This window comes from Hemiscyllium ocellatum, chromosome 1, assembly GCF_020745735.1.
Source record: "Hemiscyllium ocellatum isolate sHemOce1 chromosome 1, sHemOce1.pat.X.cur, whole genome shotgun sequence".
In the NCBI taxonomy this organism is placed as follows: domain Eukaryota; kingdom Metazoa; phylum Chordata; class Chondrichthyes; order Orectolobiformes; family Hemiscylliidae; genus Hemiscyllium; species Hemiscyllium ocellatum.
The window spans coordinates 74,011,748-74,034,781 of record NC_083401.1 but is presented as its reverse complement, the minus strand read 5'-3'; the positions used below and the strand labels follow the sequence as shown (position 1 = coordinate 74,034,781).

The window sequence follows — 23,034 nt, the reverse complement described above, 5'->3', positions numbered from 1 at the left end:
GGAGAGGTCAGGAAGAGGATTGCAGGTTAGGAGGGCGGTGCTGAGTTGAGGGAACCGACTGAGACAAGGTGGGGGGAGGGGAAATGAGGAAACTGGAGAAATCTGAATTTATACCTTGTGGTTGGAGGGTTCCCAGGCGGAAGATGAGGCGCTCCTCCTCCAGCCGTCGTGTTGTTATGTTCTGCCGGTGGAGGAGTCCAAGGACCTGCATGTCCTCGGTGGAGTGGGAGGGAGAGTTAAAGTGTTGAGCCACGGGGTGATTGGGTTGGTTGGTTCGGGCGGCCCGAAGGTGTTCTCTGAAGCGTTCCGCAAGTAAGCGGCCTGTCTCACCAATATAGAGGAGGCCACATCGGGTGCAGCGGATGCAATAGATGATGTGTGTGGAGGTACAGGTGAACTTGTGGCGGATATGGAAGGATCCCTTGGGGCCTTGGAGGGAAGTGAGTGTGGAGGTGTGAGCGCAAGTTTTACATTTCCTGCGGTTGCAGGGGAAGGTGCAGGGGGTGGAGGTTGGGTTGGTGGAGGGTGTGGATCTGACGAGGGAGTCACGAAGGGAGTGGTCCTTGCGGAACGCTGATAGGGGAGGGGAGGGAAATATATCCTTGGTGGTGGGGTCCGTTTGGAGGTGGCGGAACACTCCCTTCGTGATATTTCCCTCCCTTCCCCTATCAGCGTTCCGCAAGGACCACTCCCTTCGTGACTCCCTCGTCAGATCCACACCCTCCACCAACCCAACCTCCACCCCCTGCACCTTCCCCTGCAACCGCAGGAAATGTAAAACTTGCGCCCACACCTCTACACTCACTTCCCTCCAAGGCCCCAAGGGATCCTCCCATATCCGCCACAAGTTCACCTGTACCTCCACACACATCATCTATTGCATCCGCTGCACCCGATGTGGCCTCCTCTATATTGGTGAGACAGGCCGCTTACTTGCGGAACGCTTCAGAGAACACCTCCGGGCCGCCCGAACCAACCAACCCAATCACCCCGTGGCTCAGCACTTTAACTCTCCCTCCCACTCCACCGAGGACATGCAGGTCCTTGGACTCCTCCACCGGCAGAACATAACAACACGACGGCTGGAGGAGGAGCGCCTCATCTTCCGCCTGGGAACCCTCCAACCACAAGGTATAAATTCAGATTTCTCCAGTTTCCTCATTTCCCCTCCCCCCACCTTGTCTCAGTCGGTTCCCTCAACTCAGCACCGCCCTCCTAACCTGCAATCCTCTTCCTGACCTCTCCGCCCCCACCCCACTCCGGCCTATCACCCTCACCTTGACCTCCTTCCACCTATCCCACCTCCATCGCCCCTCCCCCTAGTCCCTCCTCCCTACCTTTTATCTTAGCCTGCTTGGCTACTCTCTCTTATTCCTGACGAAGGGCTTATGCTCGAAACGTCGAATTCTCTATTCCTGAGATGCTGCCTGGCCTGCTGTGCTTTGACCAGCAACACATTTGCAGCTGTGATCTCCAGCATCTGCAGACCTCATTTTTTACTTAAATATTTATACTATTGTGTTGATAGCAGGAAAAGTAAACACCTAGATTCAGGTTTTTACTTGAGAAAAACTCAAGTGTTCAGTTCAGAAGGCACCAAAGAGATCTATCAGTTCAGGGAACCAGTCACCTTGGCTGATGTGTTTTGATTGAAGCTTTCATGCCATGAGAGTTTAGATAAAAATCTTCAAATTGTTAGAACTAAGAAACTGAGGCCATCAAAAATGTGAGAGGTTCATGTTGGCAAAGTCAGAAAGGAATCATAAAATTATCTCCACAGTTCAAGGAAACAAAATGGAGAAGGTCAGTTGACGTTTAGAACAATGAGATAGAAGTGATATTCCTTTGCGATTAAATGTCTATAGTGGATAGTATGAAACAGATTGAAACTTTGCATTGATATTTGTGCTAAGATCTTTCTAACTGTCATAAAACTCTCCATTTTTTTCATTGTTTGTATCATAAGACCCTTGTATGAATCTGTTTCAATGACTAAACATCATATTACCCAAGTGTAAAAATTAAACATATGATCTTGCAAGCCAGGTTTAATTCTGGTGTGTGACCTCCATAATAACATCAACAGCTGGGATCAGAACAATTTCCAATTGAGAGATACTTCTGCCATTTCTATTTGCATTGTTTTATTTTCTCTCATGGACTGTAGTTGCAGTTCCAGAATTTGCTTATCCTGACAGAACATTGCCAAGTTTTGCACTAGATTAGCTTTTGACTAATCTCAATTCTCAAGCTGTTTGAGTCATTCGACTTTTCTTGGCTACTGCTATTTTGTTTCTTCAAAGCTTCAAGTTCATTTTGAACTTCTGGTTTGTATCCTGAATTTTTCAAAACTTCAAACTTTTCACCTTCATTATCTGTGGTAATGGCTGTCTGGCCTTTCCAAATGTGGTTTTCTTTTTGCTTTCATTGCAGCCTGGACCTCTTCAACTTCCTGCTTTAGTGTTGTTGGTTTACTCTGCATCCTGCCTGAGCTCTTTCACTGCAGCATCATTGCTAACATGTACTTCTGAGAGGACTGTCTCATGAGTGACTGCAGGTTCTTATTTAATGTGCTGTGCATCACCACTTGTTTTTCAATATTTTATTTTCTCCACAATTGCTGTGAGCACAAATCAATCTTTCCATAGCTATTCAGGATAAGCATGAATCCATATAAAATTCTGTAAATCTCTTTTTTAGATTAGATTCAGTCTGACCATTGTGGCACAGACAGTCTCACACAGGATAGCTCACGCCTTCAGTGCATTACCTGGGCCGACATGACACAATTGTTAAAGTTCACTTGAGAATGTAACTTTAAAAAAGTTCTGTGACTTACATATGAAAGAACTGAAACCAACATGTTTTCTTCTAAAAGATGAGAGACTTAACAAACAATTCAAGTCTTTTTCAATATATAATTTCAGTTTCATCATACTGTAAACTTTTGCTATCTATAAATTCTGTGTTATACAATCTTATACTCTTATACAACCACCTGATGAAGGAGCAGCACTCTGAAAGTTATTACTTCCAAATAAACCTGTTGGACTATAACCTGGTGTTGTGTGATCTTTAACTTTGTAAACCCCAGTTAACACTGGCTCCTCCATGTCAGGGTGAGCTTGATTTGGAAAAGCTGAGTTTCTCTAGACTTTCTGTGAACCAGCAATCTGTTCACCGGATTGCTGACACACAGCTTGTAGTTCATCCTGCTTCCTTTGTTTCTCATTTAGCTCTTCATTCAACTTTGTCAGTTACTGAGATGGTGCTTTCAACTCGTTGTTATGCCTTTTCCTCTTGAACTTCCATTTTTCTCTTCCTAGACTTTCATTAGTCATTAGTTGTCTGACAACAAATAATTTGAGTTTTTACAAATGTGATGATATCGATGTTTCTATGATGCTAACAGTGTGAAACATGTGACCACTCTTTGTCTAGTTGCCTACTTTGTAATGTTCTGGTTTATTGATCACTCCATGTTTGTGCCCCTGGCAGCATACTGATGATCTCTTTGTAACTCTGAAAGTACTTCTTGTGTCCGGTCTGTTTAGGTCAGTACACAATTCTTTTCAGCTGCATCACCGTTGCTCTGATGCACTGACTTGATCAAAAGCCTTTTCTGCTATTTGCCTTGGCAAATTGATGAAAAGCCAAGCATTTCCTCCATGTCTGGAGAAGATAACACCTTCCATATGTCTTGTTATGTTTGGGTGTTTTAAAGATTGTGTCAACTGTCAAGTTTGTACTCAAGACCTTTAAGTTTTATTAACCCACGAGGATTGTTTTGCAATTTAAGTGATCCTTCAGCAATGCTGTGAAGGTATAAGTCTGCTGTTTGTGGAACAGATCATTCAGATTTTCCATGGGCTGAAATTGACCATTAACTCGATAATTCTGTTTGTTGACTACCCATCTGAAAGTCCCATAATAAGCTCTTTCCTCTGTGTCTGCTCACAAAGTAGTCTGTGGATTCTGCAGCAAAACAGAAATAGCTGGAGAAACTCAGCAGGTGGGGCGGCATCTGTGAAGAGAAAGCAGGATTAACATTTTGGGTCCAGTGATCCTTCTGCAGACATTCTGGGAAGATTTCTGTTTCAGATTTCCAGCATCCATCGTTCTTTGTTTTTGTAACTACTGATTGTCGAGGCTCTGTCATAGTGAGACATGAATTCAGTTATTAAGTATATCTGACTCTCAAGTGGTCTTTTTATGGTGATCCATCATTTTTTTGGTTTATTTTAGCTCTTCTGCTGTTAAATAAGTGTCAACCTTTGCTCAGCAAAATAAACAAACCTGTTCAGGCTACATACAGGTTCCCATGAGGCTGAGGGATAATCCCTCATGCAAAGGCATTCTCACACACAGTTCCTCTGCTTTTGACTCTTTTTGACAATCCTGAAGTGACTCCATGATATGATTTTCCTTCCCACCATCACTTATATTTGGCACAAACTAAAAATTGTACAAAACCCTGCTGTTGCTCCCAGGCTTGCTATCTGTGAGAATTCCTCAATGTGATTGACTGTTTAGCCTGCTCCGTGGTATCCATATTGTTGGATCCTGAAAATCCACTCTAGGCAGTGCCAGAAATAAATCTACGTCAGGAAATGTGACTCCATGCCACAGAACTCGCTTGATCTTGTGGCACCTTTCTGCAAATCAGTGGATTTTGCCACTTTATTGCTCACTGCAAAGTCCAGGTCACCACAATAGAATCATAGAATCCCTGTTGTGTGAAAGCAGGTCTTCAGCCAAAAGTCCACACTGACCCTCCGAAGAGCATCCCATCAAGACCCATCTCCCTACCTTATCCCTGTAACCCTGCTCTGAATAGCTGTAGCTCTTTTTTAACAAATGTATGTCCTTTATAACTAACAAAAATATTATATTAATTTAGCATTTATTTATTTTCCTCTTGCATTGCTTTCAGAGTGTTTTGAAGGTTAGCTATAAGTTCCCAGAAACTATAGGCCAATCCTGAGGGCTTGACAACCATACATTGAGTTCCTTTGTATTTCTAACAGCAATCTGAATTATCAGAAAATGTGATTTGATTGAGGGCTGATGTAGGATTGTTCTTTGAATTAAATCATTGTTGCTCCCATACAATTTGAAGCAAACTATATTAACCTTTGCTTTGTTCAACAATACCTGAAAATTGTTGATTTATCTTACAAAACATGATTTAAAACTGGAATAATAAATAGGGAGAAAATAGCATGGCCTACCTTCCAAAGCAAAGATTTGTTCTCCAAGGGCTTCTGCTATTGTCACCAGTGCTTTTTCATCTGATACATTGAAAAAATGTTTATCTTTAGGTGAACTTGCGATAAACTCTATTTCTTTTAGAAATCTGTCAGCACTCTGATTTCCTCTGTTGTAGCTGCCAAGCACCTAAAGTAGAATGTAGAAATTGGTTAAAACTCACAGAATGCAATGTAGTTACTGAAATGACAGCCCAACATTTGTATGGTGTAATTAGATAATTATCAGAATTTCAGATTGACATATGCATTTTTGATGAGTACAGAGTTAAATTTAATACGTAGTCTTTCAATCCCACTAATAAGTCTGTTGGCCTGGTTATTATGGAATTCTAAGATAAGCCCAAGAAATATTGATTGAATATCTTTACTTTGCATTAGACACTGGGTAAGGGAGATGAGACAGAAACTGAAATGTATGACAAGCAATGTTGTTATTCAATAGAAAGGAGATGAAGTCTAAAAAAGGATTTTAGCAATTTTCCAAACTGAATATTGTCAAACATTCAGTGTCCAATACCAAACTGGGACTTCTTCCTCACATTTCTTCATGCACTTGCAGGACAAGGGTACCGTTGGCAGGCCAGCATTTATTGCCTGCTCCGAGCTGCTGTTGAACTGATTGGCTTGCTCAGCCATTTCAAACAGCAGTTGAGAGTCAACCACATTGCTATGAGCCTTGAGTCACATGTAGGCTATACCAGGTGGGGATGGTTTTCCCTTCTGTGAAAGACATTAGTGAATCAGACGGGTATTTCCTGACAATAACAATGGTTTCACGGTCATTAGTAGATTCTTAATTCCAAATTTCATTTTTGAATTGAAATTCTGCCATCTGCTATGAATTTGAATATGGGTCAAATTAGCTGAGTTTCTTGGATTAATAGTCCAGGAATAATATGCCTTTGCTGCTTTCTTTTATCACTTAAAACATTGTCCATCTCTGCACCAAACATCTCTTGGAGTTCATCACTTTCCATCAGCCTGTTGAAGTATACATTTTTAATTTGTTTGGACTGTGGGCTGCTTAAACTAACCCACAAAAATAACAAATGTTTCCTGTAACATTATGAAGTGTATGGTAATCTGACCTCTCCAGGATTTGGTTTCTACTGATGGAAACTATCAACAATTAAAAATGCTACCATATGGTGATTTCCATGAATTAGAACAAAGTATAAAGAAAATTACAGTACAGGAACAAGCCCTTCAGTCCTCCAAGTCTGCACCGATCCAGATCCTCTATCTAACCCTGTTGCTTATTTTCCAAGGATCTGTATCCCTCTGCTCCCTGCCCATTCATGTATCTGTCTAGATATATCTTAAATGATGCTATCATGCCCGCCTCTACCACCTCCACTGGCCACATGTTTCAGGAAACCACCACCCTCTGTGTAAAGAACTTGCACCTATATTTCCTTTAAACCTTTTCCTTCTCACCTTGAACTCGTGACCCCCAGTAATTGAGACCCCCCCCACTCTGGAAAAAAAGCTTCTTGCTATCCACCCTGTCTGTACCTCGCATGATTTTGTAGACCTCAGTCAGATCCCCCCATCAATCTCCATCTTTCTAATGAAAATAATCTTAATCTACTCAATCGCTCTTCATAGCTAGTGCCCTCTATACCAGGCAACATCCTGGCGAACGTCCTTTACACCGTCTCCAAAGCATCGGCATCCTTTTGGTAATGTGGTGACCAGAACGGTATGCAGTATTCCAAATGTGACTGAACTAAAGTCCTATACAACAGTAACATCATCTGCCAACTCTTGTACTCAATACCCCGATGAAGGAAAACATGCCATATGGTTTCTTGACCACTCTATCAATCTGCATTGCTACCTTCAGGGTACAATGGACCTGAACATCCAGACCTCTCTGTACATCAATTTTCCCCAGGGCTTTTCCATTTACCATATAGATCACTAACGAATTGGATCTCCCAAAATACATCACCTCACATTTGCCTGGATTGAACTCCATCTTGCCCGGATTTCACTACACAACTCTCCAACCTATCAATATTCTGCTGCAGTCTCTGACAGTCCCCTTCACTATCTGCTACTCCACCAATCTTAGTACAATCTGCAAATTTGCTGGTCAGACCACCTATACCTTTCTCCAGATCATTTATGTATATCACAAATAACAGTAGTGCCAGCATGGATCCTTGTGGAACACCACTGGTCACAGGTGTCCATTTTGAAAAACTCCCTTCCACTACTACTTTGTGTCCTGCTGCCCAGCTAGTTCTCCATCCATCTAGCTAGTACACCCTGGACCCCATGCGATTTCACTTTCTCCATCAGCCTACCATGGGGAACCTTATAATACACCTTGCTGAAGTTCATGTATATAACACCTGCAGCCCTTCCCTCACCAAGCGACTTTGTCACTTCCTCAAAGAATTGTATTAAGTTGGTAAGACATGACCTTCCCTGCACAAAACCATGGTGACTGCCGCAGATAAGCCCATTTTCTTCCAAATGGGAATAGATCCTATCCCTCAATATCTTCTCCAGCAGCTTCTCTAACACTGACATCAGGCTCACTGGTCTATAATTACCTGGATTATCCCCGCTACCCTTCTTAAACAAGGGGATGACATTAGCAATTCTCCAGTCCTCCGGGACCTCACCTGTGTTCAAGGATGCTGCAAAGGTATCTGTTAAGGCCCCAACTATTTTCTCTCTCACTTCTCTCAGTGGGGATTTGTCTACTTTAATGCCTTTTAAAATACGCAACACTTGCTCCCTCCTTATGCCGACTTGACCTAGAATAATCAAACATCTATCCCTAACTTCAACATCCACCATGTCTCTCTCCTCAGTGAATACCGATGCAACATTCGCATTAAGAAGCTCACCCATTTTCTCTGACTCCACGCATAACTTCTCTCCTTTGTCCTTGAGTGGGCCAACCCTTTCTCTAGTTATCCTCTTGTTCCTTATATGCGAATAAAAGGCTTTGGGATTTTCCTTAACCCTCTTTGTTAAAGGCATTTCATGACCCTCCTAATCCCTTATTTCAGATTGGTCCTACATTCCCGATAGTCGTCCAAAGCCTTGTCTGTTTTCAGTTGCCTAGGCCTTATGTATGCTCGCTTTTTCCTCTTAGCTAGTCTCACAATTTCACCTGTCATCCATGGTTCCCTAACCTTGCCATTTTTATCCCTCATTTTCACAGGGACAACAGTCTCTCCTGCACTCTAATTAACCTCCCTTTAAAAGCCTCCCACATATCAAATGAGGATTTACCCTCAAACAGCTACTCCTAATTTACATTCCCCTGCCGAAGTTTGGTATAGTTGTCTTAACCAATTTAGCACTCTTCCTTTAGGATCACTCTCGTCTTTGTCCATGAGTATTCTAAAGCTTATGAAATTGTGATCACAATTCCCAAAGAAATTCCCGACTGAAACTTCAATCATCTAGCCGGCTAATTCCTCAACACCAGGTCCAGTTTGCCCCTTCCCGACTTGGACCATTTACATATTGCTCTAGAAAACCCTTCTGGATGCACCTTGCAAATCCTGGTCCATCTAGACCTATAACACTACGTGAATTTCAGTCAATGTTGGGAAAATTAAAATCTCCTGTCACCACTACCCTACTGATCCTACATCTTTCCATAATCTGTTTCCTCATTTGCACCTCTAACTCACACTCGCTGTTGGGTGGCCTATAATACAGCCCCAACATTGTTACTGCAACCTTCCTATTTCTGAGCTCTGCCCACATTGCCTCACTGCTCGAGTCCTTCATAGTGCCCTCCATCAGCACAGCTTTGATATCCTCTCTGATCAGTATTGCAACTCCTCCATCCCTTTTACCTCCTTTTCTATCCTGCCTGAGGCATCTATATCCTGGGATATTTAGTTGCCAATCTTGCCCTTCCCTCAACCAAGTCTCAGTAATAGCAATAACATTATACTCCCAGGTACTAATCTAAACCCTTAGTTCATCTGCCCTACCTACTACACTTTTCACATTAAAACAAATGCACCTCAAACCACCTGTCCCTTTGCATTCATCACCTGATCCCTGCCTACTCTTCCCCTTACGCTGACTTCATTATCTAGTTTCTTATTTAGTTACTACCTCCTTACAATCTACTAACTTCCTCACTAGGTTCCCAGCCCCGCCACATTAGTTTAAACCCTCCCCAACAGCATTAGCAAAAGCACCCCCAAGGACATTGGTTCCTTGCCAGCTCAGGTGTAGACCATCTGATTTCCAATAGTCCCACCTCCCCCAGAACCGGTCCCAATGTCCCAAAAATCTGAACCCCTCCTCCTGCACTGTCTCTAAAGCCACTCATTCATCCTGCCTATTCTTTCATTTCTACTCTGAGCACGTGGCACTGGTACCAATCCTGAGATTAGAATGGTGCTGGAAAAGCACAGCAGGTCAGGCAGCATCTGAGGAGCAGGAAAATTGATGTTTTGGGCAAAAGCCCTTCATCAGGAATGCCATAAAGGTCAATTTTCCTGCTCCTCTGATGCTGCCTGACCTGCTGTGCTTTTCCAGCACCATTCTAATCTTGACTCTAATCTCCAGCATCTGCAGTACCCACTTCCGCCTAACCCTGAGAATACAACCTCTGAGGTCCTACTTTTTAACTTAGATCCTAACTCCCTAAATTCTGCCTGTAGGACTGCATCCCGTTTATTATCTATATCATTGGTGCCTATATGCACCACAACACCCTTCCCCTTCAGAATTGTAGTAGGTTTTTAACGAGACAAAGGTTCATTTGCAAAGTCATCTGCCATTCAATTTTAACTGGACGGGGATGTTCAATGTTCTTTAGCAAAGCACATGTGAAAAAGCTCCTCATCTCAGGGTAATGAACAATCTACAGTAATTGTTATTCTGAGAATAGAATTAACTGACTTTATACCTCCTTAAACTGCCAGTGGACGTAATGGGATGTGAGGTGACCTCTGCTCTCAAAGGGAGGAAATCCAATTGGCCAACAGCTCTAACAGCCCCAGGACTGAGCAGTGTGTGCTGCTGGAATTGCACAAAATTGCCAAAGAAAAGACATGATGACCAGTCTCGGGCAAGTCCAAGGTTTTGGACATGTAAGTATTAGGAATCTAGGGAGGGATATAGGGGGTAGGTTTTTTTAAACCCAGACTAATAGATGCATACTGGGGATCAAGATCATTTCCTCAAATGTGCACAGTATGTTCCTAAAATGGGTAAACCTCTCCTGCCCACCATTAAATGGAAGGCCAGTAAAATCAAACAACCTGTCCACTCTTGTCCATCTGCTACCAACAAGAGAGTTATAACCACCAAAGTGTATTAACGACCTTAAATGAGCAATAATCAGCCACTTATGAGTTACAACATGCCTAGGGTTGGGCAACATCATGGGCACCTGACCAGTCACCTGCCCCTCCCCCTCCTTACATATTGAGGCTAGTTTGGGTACGGCTGGGAATATGGTCCCAGAAGAATTTTGTACTTTCCCTGAATAACATCACGGAAAACACATCTCATGAGGGGTGTATTATCCAACTCAGAGAATGTGGTCCTCGCAATAGATCAAACAGTATTAGAGAATAAACGTAAGATAAAAAAATTAAAGGAAGGCATATTTTTTCCATTGACAACAAGAGTGAGCAACAGTGTTTAAGTTTTAAAAGGATCTATTTTGCAAAATTTTGATTTCTTTATCCTTGTACAGCATGTGGCCATCACTTGCAAGCCTGATGTTTGTTGCCCGTTCATAATTGCCCTTGAACTGATTGGTCATTTCAGAAGAAATTGCTGTGGATCTAGAGTCACATGTAAGCCAGACCAGGTAGGGATAGCTAATCCCTTTCTCTAAAGTACATAAGAAAACCAAACTGGATTTTACCATAAGGATCACCACTACACAATTACCGTTACACCAACATTAAATTCCAGATTCGGTTGAGTTTTAAATTTCACCACACTTCATTTGAATCCATGTCTCTAGAACATTAAAACATAATACTGTGGATGCTAGACATCTGAAATCACCACAGTAAATATTGGAGAAACTCAGCAGGTCAGGCAAGATCTGTGGATAAAGAAACAGAGCTAACATGTTAAGTCTGATATAACTGTTCTTCAGAACTGAAAGAGTTTGAAAAAATAGTGTTTGTTATGCTCTTGAGAGAGATGGAGTAGGACTGAGTGGAACTAATGGTGAAGGCATCGAGGGTCAATGACTTAGGGAATGTGAATACTGGTAAAGGAGAGATAGAAATGTAACCATGTAATTGATAGATGTGCAAATTGGAAATTGGGTCCGCTGTAGTGACAGCAAAGTCAAGAAGACACAATTAAAATACAGCCAGAAGAGGACAGTTATAACTAAAATGGAGAACAGACGACATCCTCTGAGGTTGTGGAACTCAGTATTGAGTAACAGAGGCTAGGGCCAATGCAATATGTGTTGTTCCTCCAACTTGTGCTAAGCTTCACTGGAACACTGTGGCAGATTAGAACAGAAGCATTATCATGGGAGCAAGATGGTTTACTGAAAAGGAAAGCACTTATAGAGGAGAGGTGCTCCATAAAATCCTCATCCAGATTGCATTTGCCTCATCATTGTGCACCATGGAGTGCTTTGAGAGCAGCAAATATGGTAAACAAGTTTGAAAGAAATATAAGTAGAATATTGCTCCACCTGGAAAACATTTTAGGGCCTTGGACGGTGAGGAGGAATGGGGAGGTGTTATATCTCCTGCAATTGCATGGGAAGATTCATGGGGGAATGAAGAAGCCTCAGAACTGATGAGGGTGTCACAGAAAGACCAGATCTTGTGGAAAACTGATCGTGGAGGGGAGGGAAAGATGTCTCAGGTGTGACATATTGTGGATGGGTGGTAGAAATGGGGAATGGTGATTCTTTGAATGGTGGAATCGAAAATGAGGATAAGGAAACCTGACAGTTGTTCTGGGAGAGACCAAGGTGAGAAAGCAGAAGTGTGGGAAACGGACTAAACATGACTGAGAGGCTGTTAATCATCATGAGGTGAATGATCAGTTGAAGATAACGGAGGACATGTTGGAGGCAGCCTGATCGAAGGTGGCATCATCAGAAAAGGGGTAACCGAGATGGAGAAACTGGGAGAATGGCTTGCAGTCCTCATAGGAAGCAGAGTGTGAGGAAGTGTAGGCCAGGTAGCAGTTGGAGTTGGTGAGTTTGTAGTGGATATTGGTGGCCAGCCTATCCATAGAAATGGAAACAGTGAAGCAAAGGAAAGGAAGGGAAGAGTCAGAGATGGACCAGGTGAAGGTGAGAGCAGGGTGGAAAATGGAAACAAAAACTGAGCGCAGGAACCAATTGCAAAGCCATCAAAGGTGAATTGGAGGAAGACTTATGGATGGGGGGCCAGGTAGGACTGGAACGAGGATTACTTCACACACTCCACACATAGACAGGTATAGCTGGGACCCAGCTTCTTTGGGACCAGAAGGAAATGTCTGAGAGATGGTGCTCAGCCTCTACAAGATGGAGATGAGCATACCTGCTGTCAATGGCACCATTCTTATTGGCAGGTTCAACAATGAAATTCGGGAGTGCAGCAAGTTCAGAGGAAGACAGGTTAGGTGAATGAGATGAGCAGACAAATTCAGATAGGGGATATAAAGTTGGCTGTTTTCAAGGATGAGATCAAGTACAAGTAAAAGGGTAAAAAATGAGGTCTGCAGATGCTGGAGATCACAGCTGCAAATGTGTTGCTGGTCAAAGCACAGCAGGCCAGGCAGCATCTCAGGAATAGAGAATTCGACGTTTCGAGCATAAGCCCTTCATCAGGTAAAAGGGAGCAGTCAAGGTAAAGGGGCATACTGAAAATGACTGAAAGGGTCTGTGTGATGGGAAGAGGACTCCTCTCCAAAGAAGAGGGCACAAAAGCGGAGACGATGGATGAAAATTTCAATGTTGTGTCATGCCTGAAATTCATTGAGATCAGGGTGCAAAGGGATAAAACTAAGTCCTCTGCAGAGCACAGATCATTTGCATTAGAGAGGGGAAGGGCAGAGGGTATAATAAATACACAGCAAGGGGTGGGGTTGGAAGAAGAAATGGAGTCAGAGGAAAGGGGATGGGAGGAAGAATCCAGAGGGATTAGATTACTTACAGTGTGGAAACAGGCCCTTCGGCCCAACAAGTCCACACCGACCCGCCGAAGCGCAACCCACCCATACCCCTACATTTACCCCTTACCTAACACTACGGACAATTTAGCATGGCCAATTCACCTGACCTGCACATCTTTGCAATGTGGGAGGAAACCCACGCAGACACGGGGAGAACGTGCAAACTCCACACAGTCAGTCGCCTGAGGCGGGAATTGAACCCAGGTCTCAGGCGCTGTGAAGCAGCAGTGCTAACCACTGTGCCACTGTGCCATGTTTTAGGAATGACAGAGCCAGTGAGTTCTTGTGGCTGTGTTCCCTCATATCCGAAAGGAAGAGAAAGTATTGTTTTGAGGCATTGAGTGAGATATAGAATGAACTGGACTAGGGTGTAGGGCAATTTTGAAATAGTGAAGTGATTCTGATGAACAGCATAGTTGAGAATGTATGTGTGGCAGCACATGGCATTGAGAGTGGATCTCAGGCTGTGGCCAAAACAGTTGTCCAAGGAGTATTAAATGCCTCAGTAATAGCTGTCATTCTCGAAACTTGAGGGAGGAAATATCAGTTGGAATATGTGTGGGTTCAGGCAAAGATAGTTACTGAGGAAGGAAACTAGCTGGGAAAGTGACTTTTAGTGAGTTTTGAGAAGATTTGTAGCTGAGGTTGAGGTTCGTATTGAGGAAAGTGACGTTTTGGAAACCGTGTACTGGAGATAATGAGAACTGCAGATGCTGGAGAGTCAGAGTGGATGGAGAGTTGAGCTTAAAAAAGAACAGCAGCTTAAGCAGCAACAGAGGAGGGAATCAACATTTCAGGTTGAAACCTTTCATCCCTTCCTCCTCTGACACTGCTTGACATGCTGTGATTTTCCCAGGTCAACTGTCTATTCATGTTGGCAAACACTGTCATCAAACATCAGAAGCAAAACAGAAAGCAATGAAGGTGAACGATCCAAAATATTAAAATGGAAATCCAGTTAGAGAGAAGAGCAGTATTTCTTCAATAAGAGCATACCTGAAAAAGAAGTGGCAGTGAATTAAACCACTCAAATAAAAGAGGAAGAAGAGTGATTGGAACAGGTGTTGAAGATGCCAAAAGCAATAGAAACACTGAAATGTTAACTCAAATAAAAATAAACCGAATGCTTTATCCAGACATATTGCTCACAGACAGCATCACTGATGGATGGAAAATCAAGCAACAGTGGATTCTGATTTTCTAAACCATGTTCACTGTGAGTGCTGCTTCTCATTGGAGCCAATCAGGCAACTGGTATGAGTATATCAGGTACCTACCGCAATTGCAAACCTCCGAATTTTATCCTTTTCACAGTTTTCAATCACATTTTGTAGATTGTAGCTGTCATGTGATTCACCATCAGTTACCACAACCATCACCTTTGAAACTCCTTTTCGCATTCCTCGTGCTTCTGTGAATTCTTTTGTCCTGCAGTGAACACAATTGATTGTTATTATTCAGGTTTACAATGTTACAGTCAAAGTAATTTGAATTAATTTGACCACTTAGATATTTTTGAAACCAAATCCCCATTTGACAATTACTAGACCATCTTGATTATAAGCTTCCCTTTCCATCATTTTAACAGTGAAGACTGATGCAGGGATAGGAGGGTGAAGTCGACACCTTTCACTTTGATAAATATAGTACACTCCTCCTCCAACAGTATCTCTCGTGTTATTTCTAAGAAATGATATGTGTGCTCCTTCAACCGCTGAACTATTGTATGCTAACATTTACACATTCTCTACAAGAAGCTGTGATCCTATGTTCTCAGAGTACTTCAAATGGCTTGATTTCTATCTCTGGCATGTGGAGCTTTTATTTAGAACTTGCCAGCAACAGAGATCATCACATTTTTCCTCAGTACCACATCACACAGTAACTAAGGGAAATGATTCTTCCCTCATGGTCAGATTATTTACTCTGAGCTGTATCCAATTAGAACCCAACAGGAAACTCTAACCACTTCAGTCATTTCCTAAGAAATCTCACCACTGATAACTTGTAATGATCATGTCAGAGCTAAGGGGAAATAAAGAACCATTTATGTGTCTTAATCTGCCTTTTGGAATGATACATTTCCAGTCTTTTGGAAGGATTGAATTCGTGCTTTGCTGAGAAAAATGCACATTTTGTCAAAGCTTTTCTTCTTCCACTCTTCAGGAGAATTTGCAAGAAATACCAAAACAAAGATAAAACAGCATTTAAGTAGGAGAGGAGAGTGCTGATTAGGTGCTATAAAGACCAAAAATACTTGCCTAATGCTCATTCCTGAGTTTATATGTCATACAGCAAGAAATGGTCTGATCAGGGCTGGTATTATCCCATAGGCTGGCATTGTTGTGCCCTGTTTCACCATCAGACTTGCATAGTGAACAAATAGCTCAGACCCTGGTTGTTGAAGATAAAATCAGTCTTACAGCACATCGAATGGTGGGTCTCTCAACATGTATTTTGACCAGTGAAGGGAGGTTTGTGATCGACCAGAGTAGACGATGCCTTGAGCAATTTCTCAACTATGACTATAAGGCAAGGAAGCTCATTTGTTTCAGTGTAGAACTTTGAAGACTTGCAGTATTTCAATAAACCAACTCACCACCACCTTCTCAAGGGCGGCTAGGTACAGGTAATAAATGCTGGGCCAGTAAGCGATGCCTGTGTCCTATGGGTGACGAAACAAAATGTAAATGTCTTTATCTTCTATTTCTCCAGGTGGATTATGTTTACCTCCATGACAAAGCATGTTTTCAAAAAGGAACATATAGTCTACGTGCTTTCGTAAATGTCTATCGAAAGAAGGTAATGAGTTCATAAAGCAACTTAGTACCGTCAAGAAACAGTAGTCAACAAGTATGTTAATTTGACAGCTGGGAAAGCTCCATTAAAACTAAAGGATTGTTGTTAAAATGTTGCTAATACTCTTCAGGAAATGGCATCAACTGCTCCAAACTGATCGTATCAATGTGAAATCAGTCCCATATAATACAGTTAACTCTGACTGTCCCTTGATGATGAACAGCAGATACTAAGCAGGTTATTTCATTGCAACACTTAGCACATAATCTCAATTTTTATTTCCTTGGGGAATATGGCCCTACTGGCAAGCCAGCATTTTTATCCATTGCAGATTCCACTCATGTAAGTGATGGTGAGTTATCTTCATGATGTTGTAGTTCCATGCTGTGTAAACCCACTTGCAAGGCTGTTAGGGAAGGGTTTGGTAGGCTTCTGATGCACTAACATTGAAGGAGCAGTGGTAATTCCAAGGTAGTATAATATGAGGCTTTGAGAAGGAACTATAACTGACAATTTCCCACACATCCGCTTTTCTTGTTCTTCTGGTTGTCAGAGGTCATGAAGGACCACTGAATAATGTCACCATCTGCCATGGTAGGACTTGAAACCAGGTCCCCAGACTATTACCTAGGTCTCTGGATTAATAGTTCAGCAATAATAGCACGATGCCATCACATCCCCAAGGTTACCATAATGCAACACAGAGATAAGACCATGAGACCATAAGACATAGGAGTGGATGTAAGGCCATTCAGCCCATCGAGTCAAATCTGCCATTTAATCATGGCTGATGGACATTTCAACTCCACATACACAAACTCTCCCCATAGCCCTCAATTCTTCGCAAGATCAAGAAATGATCAATCTCTACCTTGAAGACATTTAAAGTCCCGGCCTCCACTGTGTTCTGTGGCAAAGAATTCCACAGGCCCAACACTCTCTGGCTGAAGAAATGTCTCCTCATTTCTGTTGTAAACTAACTCCCTCGAATTCGAAAGTTGTGCCCACAGGTCCTAGTCTCCCCGCCTAACAGAAACAACTTCACAATTTCCCAGCATCCACCCTTTCTAAGCCATGCATTATCTTGTAAATTTCTATTAGATTAGATTAGATTAGATTAGATTACCTATAGTGTGGAAACAGGCCCTTCGGCCCAACAAGTCCACACCGACCCGCTGAAGCGTAACCCACCCAGACCCATTCTCCTACATTTACCCCTTCACCAAACACTACGAGCAATTTAGCATGGCCAATTCACTTAACCTGCACATTTTTGGATTGTGGGAGGAAACCGGAGCACCCGGAGGAAACCCACGCAGATCTCCTCTCAACCCTCTAAACTCTAATGAATACAATCCCAGGATCCTTAGCCGTTCATTGTAAGTTAGGCCTACTATTCCAGGGATCATCCGTGTGAATTTCTACTGGACATGCTCCAGTGCCAGTTTGTCCTTCCTGAGGTGTGGGGCTCAACATTGGACACATTATTCTAAATGGGGTCTAACTAGAGCTTTATAAAGTCTCAGAAGCACATTACTGCTTTTGTATTCCAAACTCTCGAGATAAATGATAACATTACATTTGCTTTCTTAATCACGGACTCAACCTGCAAGTTAACCTTTTGAGAATCCTGGACTAGCACTCCCAGATCCCTTTGTACTTTGGCTTCATGAATTTTTTCACTGTTTAGAAAATAATCCATGCCTGTATTCTTTTTTCCAAAATGCAAAACCTCGCATTTGCTCACATTGAATTTAATCAACCACTCTCCTAAACTGTTCTAAATCTTTCTGCAGCCTCCCCACCTGTTCTTTACTACCTGCCTATCCACCTAACTTCGTACCATTGGCGAACTTCATCAGATGCCCCCAGTCCCTTCATCCAGAATATTAATCTATAAAGTGAACAACTGCGGCCTCAACACTGAATCCTGCAGGAAACCACTTGTCACCCGCTGCCATTCTGAAAAAGAACCTTTTATCCCAACTCTGCCTTTTGTCAGACAGCCAATCCCCAATCCATGCCAGTAGCTCATCTCAAGCATCATGGGCCCTCACCTTACTCAGCAGGCTCCCATGAAGTACCTTATCAAAGGCCTGTTGGAAGTCTAGATAGATAAAATCCACTGGGCTTCCCTGGTCTACCTACTTGTTACCTCTTCAAAGAATTCAACACGCTTGTCAGGCACAACCTCCCCTTACTAAATCTATGCTGACTTGTTCTAATCTGACCCAGCACTTTCAAGAATTTAGAAATTTCATTCTTAATGATGGATTCTGGAATTTTACCAACAACCGAGATTAGACTGATCAGCCTATAATTTTCCATCTTTTGTCTTGATCCCTTCTTGAACAAGGGAGTTACAACAGTGGTTGTATTATTATTAATGACTTGGATGAGGGAGTCGAAGGGTGGGTCAGTAAATTTGCAGATGATACGAAGATTGGTGGAGTTGTGGACAGTGAGGAGGGCTGTTGTCGTTTGCAAAGGGACTTAGATACGATGCGGAGCTGGGCTGAGGAGTGGCAGATGGAGTTCAACCCTGCCAAGTGTGAGGTTGTCCATTTTGGAAGAACAAATAAGAATGCGGAATACAGGATTAACGGTAGGGTTCTTAGTCAGGTGGAGGAACAGAGGGATCTTGGGGTCTATGTACATAGATCTTTGAAAGTTGCCACTCAGGTGGATAGAGCTTGTAAGAAGGCCTATGGTATATTAGCGTTCATTAGCAGAGGGATTGAATTCAAGAGTCGTGAAGTGATGTTGCAGCTGTACAGGACTTTGGTTAGGCCACATTTGGAGTACTGTGTGCAGTTCTGGTCGCCTCACTTTAGGAAAGATGTGGAAGCTTTGGAGAGGGTGCAGAGAAGATTTACCTGGATGTTGCCTGGAATGGAGAATAGGTCGTACCAGGATAGGTTAAGAGTTCTCGGCCTCTTCTCGTTGGAATGGCGAAGGATGAGGGGTGACTTGATAGAGGTTTATAAGATGATCAGAGGAATAGATAGAGTAGACAGTCAGAAACTTTTTCCCCGGGTACAACAGAGTGTTACAAGGGGACATAAATTTAAGGTGAAAGGTGGAAGGTATAGGGGAGATGTCAGGGGTGGGTTCTTTACCCAGAGAGTGGTGGGGGCATGGAATGCGCTGCCCGTGGGAGTGGTAGAGTCAGAATCATTGGCGACCTTTAAGCGGCAATTGAATAGGTACATGGATGGGTGCTTAATCTAGGATAGATGTTCGGCACAACATCGTGGGCCGAAGGGCCTGTTCTGTGCTGTATTGTTCTATGTTCTATGTTCTCTGTTGGTTTTCCAATCATCTGGGACTTTCCCTGACTCCAGTAACTTTTGAAAGATCACAACCAACACCTCCACTATTTCCTCAGCCACCTCCCTCAGAGCTCTAGGATGTAGCCATTCGGGGCCAGATGATTTATCAATATTTCAACCTTTTAGCTTTTCTGGCACTTCCTCTTTTGTAACGGTCACCATACTCAAGTCTGTCCTCAACTCTCAAGTGTTGGGATATTACTAATGTCTTCCATTGTGAAGACTCATGCAAAGTACTTATTACGTTCTTCAGTTATTTCCTTGTCTCCCAGCACTAGCCTTCAGCATCAATTTGGAGTGGTGGAATGTCTACTTTTGCCTCTCATTTGTTTCTTATGTATTGAAAGAAACTTTTACTATCATTTCTAATATTACTGGCTAGCCTACCTTCATACTTGATCCTCTCCTTCCTTATTTCTCTCTTTGTTGTCTTCTGTTTGTTTTTGTAGCCTTCCCAATCTTCTGATTTCCCAGTGCTCTTGGCCATTTTATAGGCTCTCTCTTTTTCTCTGATACATTTCCTGACTTCCTTTGTCAACCATGGTTGTCTAATCCCTCCCCGGATAATCTTTCTTTTCTTTAGGATAAACCTCTGTACTATGTCCTCAATTACACCCAGAAACTCCTACCATTGTAGCTCTACTGTCTTCCCCACTAGGCTCTGCTTTCAGTCAATTTTTGTCAGTTCCTCTCTCATGCCCTCATAATTACCTTTATTTAACTGTAACACCATTACGTCTGATTTTGCCTTCTCTCTTTCATGCTGTAGACTGAACTCTACCATATTATGATTGCTGCCTCCTGAGTGTTCCCTTGCTTTAAGATCTTTTGTAATGTCTGGCTCATTATATAGCATTAAGTCCAGAATAGCCTGTTCCGTTGTGAGCTCCATCACAAGCTGTTCCAAAAAGCCTCTCTGTAAGCATTCCATGGATTCCCTTTCTTTGGATCCACCGGCAACATTATTCACCCAGTCCACCTGCATATTGATCACTGTGACCCTGCCTTTCTGACATGCCCTATCTATTTCCCGGTACATCCTGTGCCCCTGGTCCTGACCACTAATGGGAGGTCTGTACATAACTTCCATTATGTTTTTTTTGCCTTTGTGGTTCCTCAACTCCACCCACACAGACTCTACATCATCTGACCCTATGTCATTCAGTGCCACAGATTTAATTTCACTCTTAACTAACAAGGCAACCCGCCCCCTCTGCCCACCTCCCTGTCTTTTTGATAAGTTGTAAATCCTTGGATGTTTAACTGTCAGTCCTGAGCTCCCTGCAACTATGTCTCAGTGATGCCTACCACATCATAATCATTCATGATGATTTGTGCCATTAATTTGTCTATTTTGTTACGAATACTACGAGTTTTCTGGCAAACTACCTTAATGCTAAGTTTCTTATCCTCATGATTTCCAACATGTCTAGTAATATGTCCTAAGTTAACCTTCCTTTTTGCTCCATTCCTAGTCTGCCTTGAACTTAAACCCTGCACACGTACTAACCTGCTGCTTATCTTTCAACTTGACCCCATACTCCCTGTTGCTTTCCCTTTCCCTTCCCCCGACTCTCAAGTTTAAAGTCCGAGTTTCCTTTTCGCTGGAACACTGTTTCCAGATCGGATCAGGTGGAGCCCGTCCCATTGGTACAGATCCCAGTTCCAAAACTGATGCCAAAGTCCCATGAAATGGAATTTCTCTTTTCCACACCAATCTCTTAGCCATGTATTTACTTCCCTAATTTTCTTATCCCTATGCCAATTAGCACGTGAGTCAGACAGTAATCCAGAGATATGACCCTTGAGGACCTGTTTTTCAATTTCGTTCCTAGTCCTTGATAATCCCCAAACAGGTCCTCCTTCCTAGCCTTGCCTATGTTGTTAGTGTCAATGTGGACCACAACAATTCGATCTTCTCTGTCCTGCTCCAATATCCATTCAAGTTGGCCAGAGGTGCGCTGCACCCTGGTACCGGGCAGGCAACACACCATTCAGGACTCCTGATCTAGCTTGCAAAGGTTACTATCTGTCCCCCAATTATGGAATCCCCTCTAACAACTACTCTTCTTTTTGCTCCCCCCTCTTGAATGGCCTTCTGCACCATGGTGCCGTGGTCAGCTGGCTTATCCTGTCCACAGCCCTTTTTCTCACCCACACAGGGAGCAAGAATCTCATACCTGTTGGACAAGGTGATGGTTTAATCTGCTGCCTCTGTGTGTTACTGGTGGGGTGAGTGAATGTTGAAGATATAATATTTTCATCAGTAATCATTCTTGTCATTCTGTAGTATTTACCACTTATACTTAGTCCTTGCTAAGGGTTGTTTGCGGTCGCTCCTTTGCCTTAGCTTTGTTTTGGGGCTAACTGGTGGCTTGTGGGAGAGGAGACACCACAGTAGAATATCATCAGAAAGCTCTTATATTCGCTTCTAGACAACAAGAAGGTTTACTGCATTTTGGAAATTAGTACAACAACATCAAAGCTGTTTTATGCAAAGGGAGGTCACCCTTACTTTTCCATGTCTTTGAAAACAGCATTAGAACACTGAATTTGACTTGGGTATGGTTTGTTAAATCAGATGAACATTATTTAAGGTAAATTGTAACTGAGACTTAATGTTTTTTGCAGAGTAGTTACCAAGCTTAATTAACTTTTCAAGTAATAGAAAATATAAAATAGCTTGAAACTGCAGGACTAAAATGTGTAGATAGTATTCTTCTAAGAAACAACTTCCGTTATCAAACCACTTACACAGGTTATCTTCCCTGGCCATCTGGATTTGTTGGCTTTAGAAGGAATCTCTCATTTGAAGAAGATAAGTTAAAAAGTGACTAGAATCAAACACAATGGATAAAAGTTTGAATAAACAACGGAATAACATCCTCCCTATAGTAGGTTGACCAGAATTATATGCAGTCTACCAGCTTTACCAATGTCTTACACAGCCATAACATGACTTCCCAACTCCTGTACTCAATGCTCTAACCAATGAAGGCAAGCCTGCCAAACACCTTCTTCACCAGCTTATCTATGATGCTACTTTCAAGGATTTATGTACTTGCACTCCTATATCTCTCTGTTCAACAACACTCTCCAGGGCCATACCATTAACTGTGTAAGTTCTGCTCTAGTTTATTTTACAAATATGCAATACTTCACATTTATCTAAATTGAAGCCCATCTGCCACTCTTTTGGCTCACTGGTCCAGTTGCTCAGGATCCCGTTGTACTCTGAAACAACCTTTGCTGTCTACCGCACCACCGATTTTGGTGTCATCTGCAAACTTACTAACCCTATATTCTCATCCAAACCATTTATATAAATGATGCACAACAGTAGACCATTAGACTAGATTAGATTACTTACAGTGTGGAAACAGGCCCTTCGGCCCAACAGGTCCACACCGACCCGCCAAAGCGCACCCACCCAGGCCCATTCCCCTACATTTATCCCTGCACCTAACACTACAGGCAACTTAGCATGG

General features: G+C 42.6%; 1 protein-coding gene across 1 annotated transcript in view; it reads right to left on the bottom strand.

Moving 5' to 3' along the window:
- Positions 1-23,034, bottom strand: part of itga1 (integrin, alpha 1) — a 216,134-nt gene that overhangs the window by 112,756 nt on the left and 80,344 nt on the right. The window contains exons 8-9 of the mRNA XM_060822674.1: positions 14,693-14,843; positions 5,232-5,397 (exon numbers count right to left, since the gene is read on the bottom strand). Coding sequence (XP_060678657.1) covers positions 5,232-5,397; positions 14,693-14,843 — 317 coding nt within the window. The remainder of the gene's footprint in view (positions 1-5,231; positions 5,398-14,692; positions 14,844-23,034) is intronic.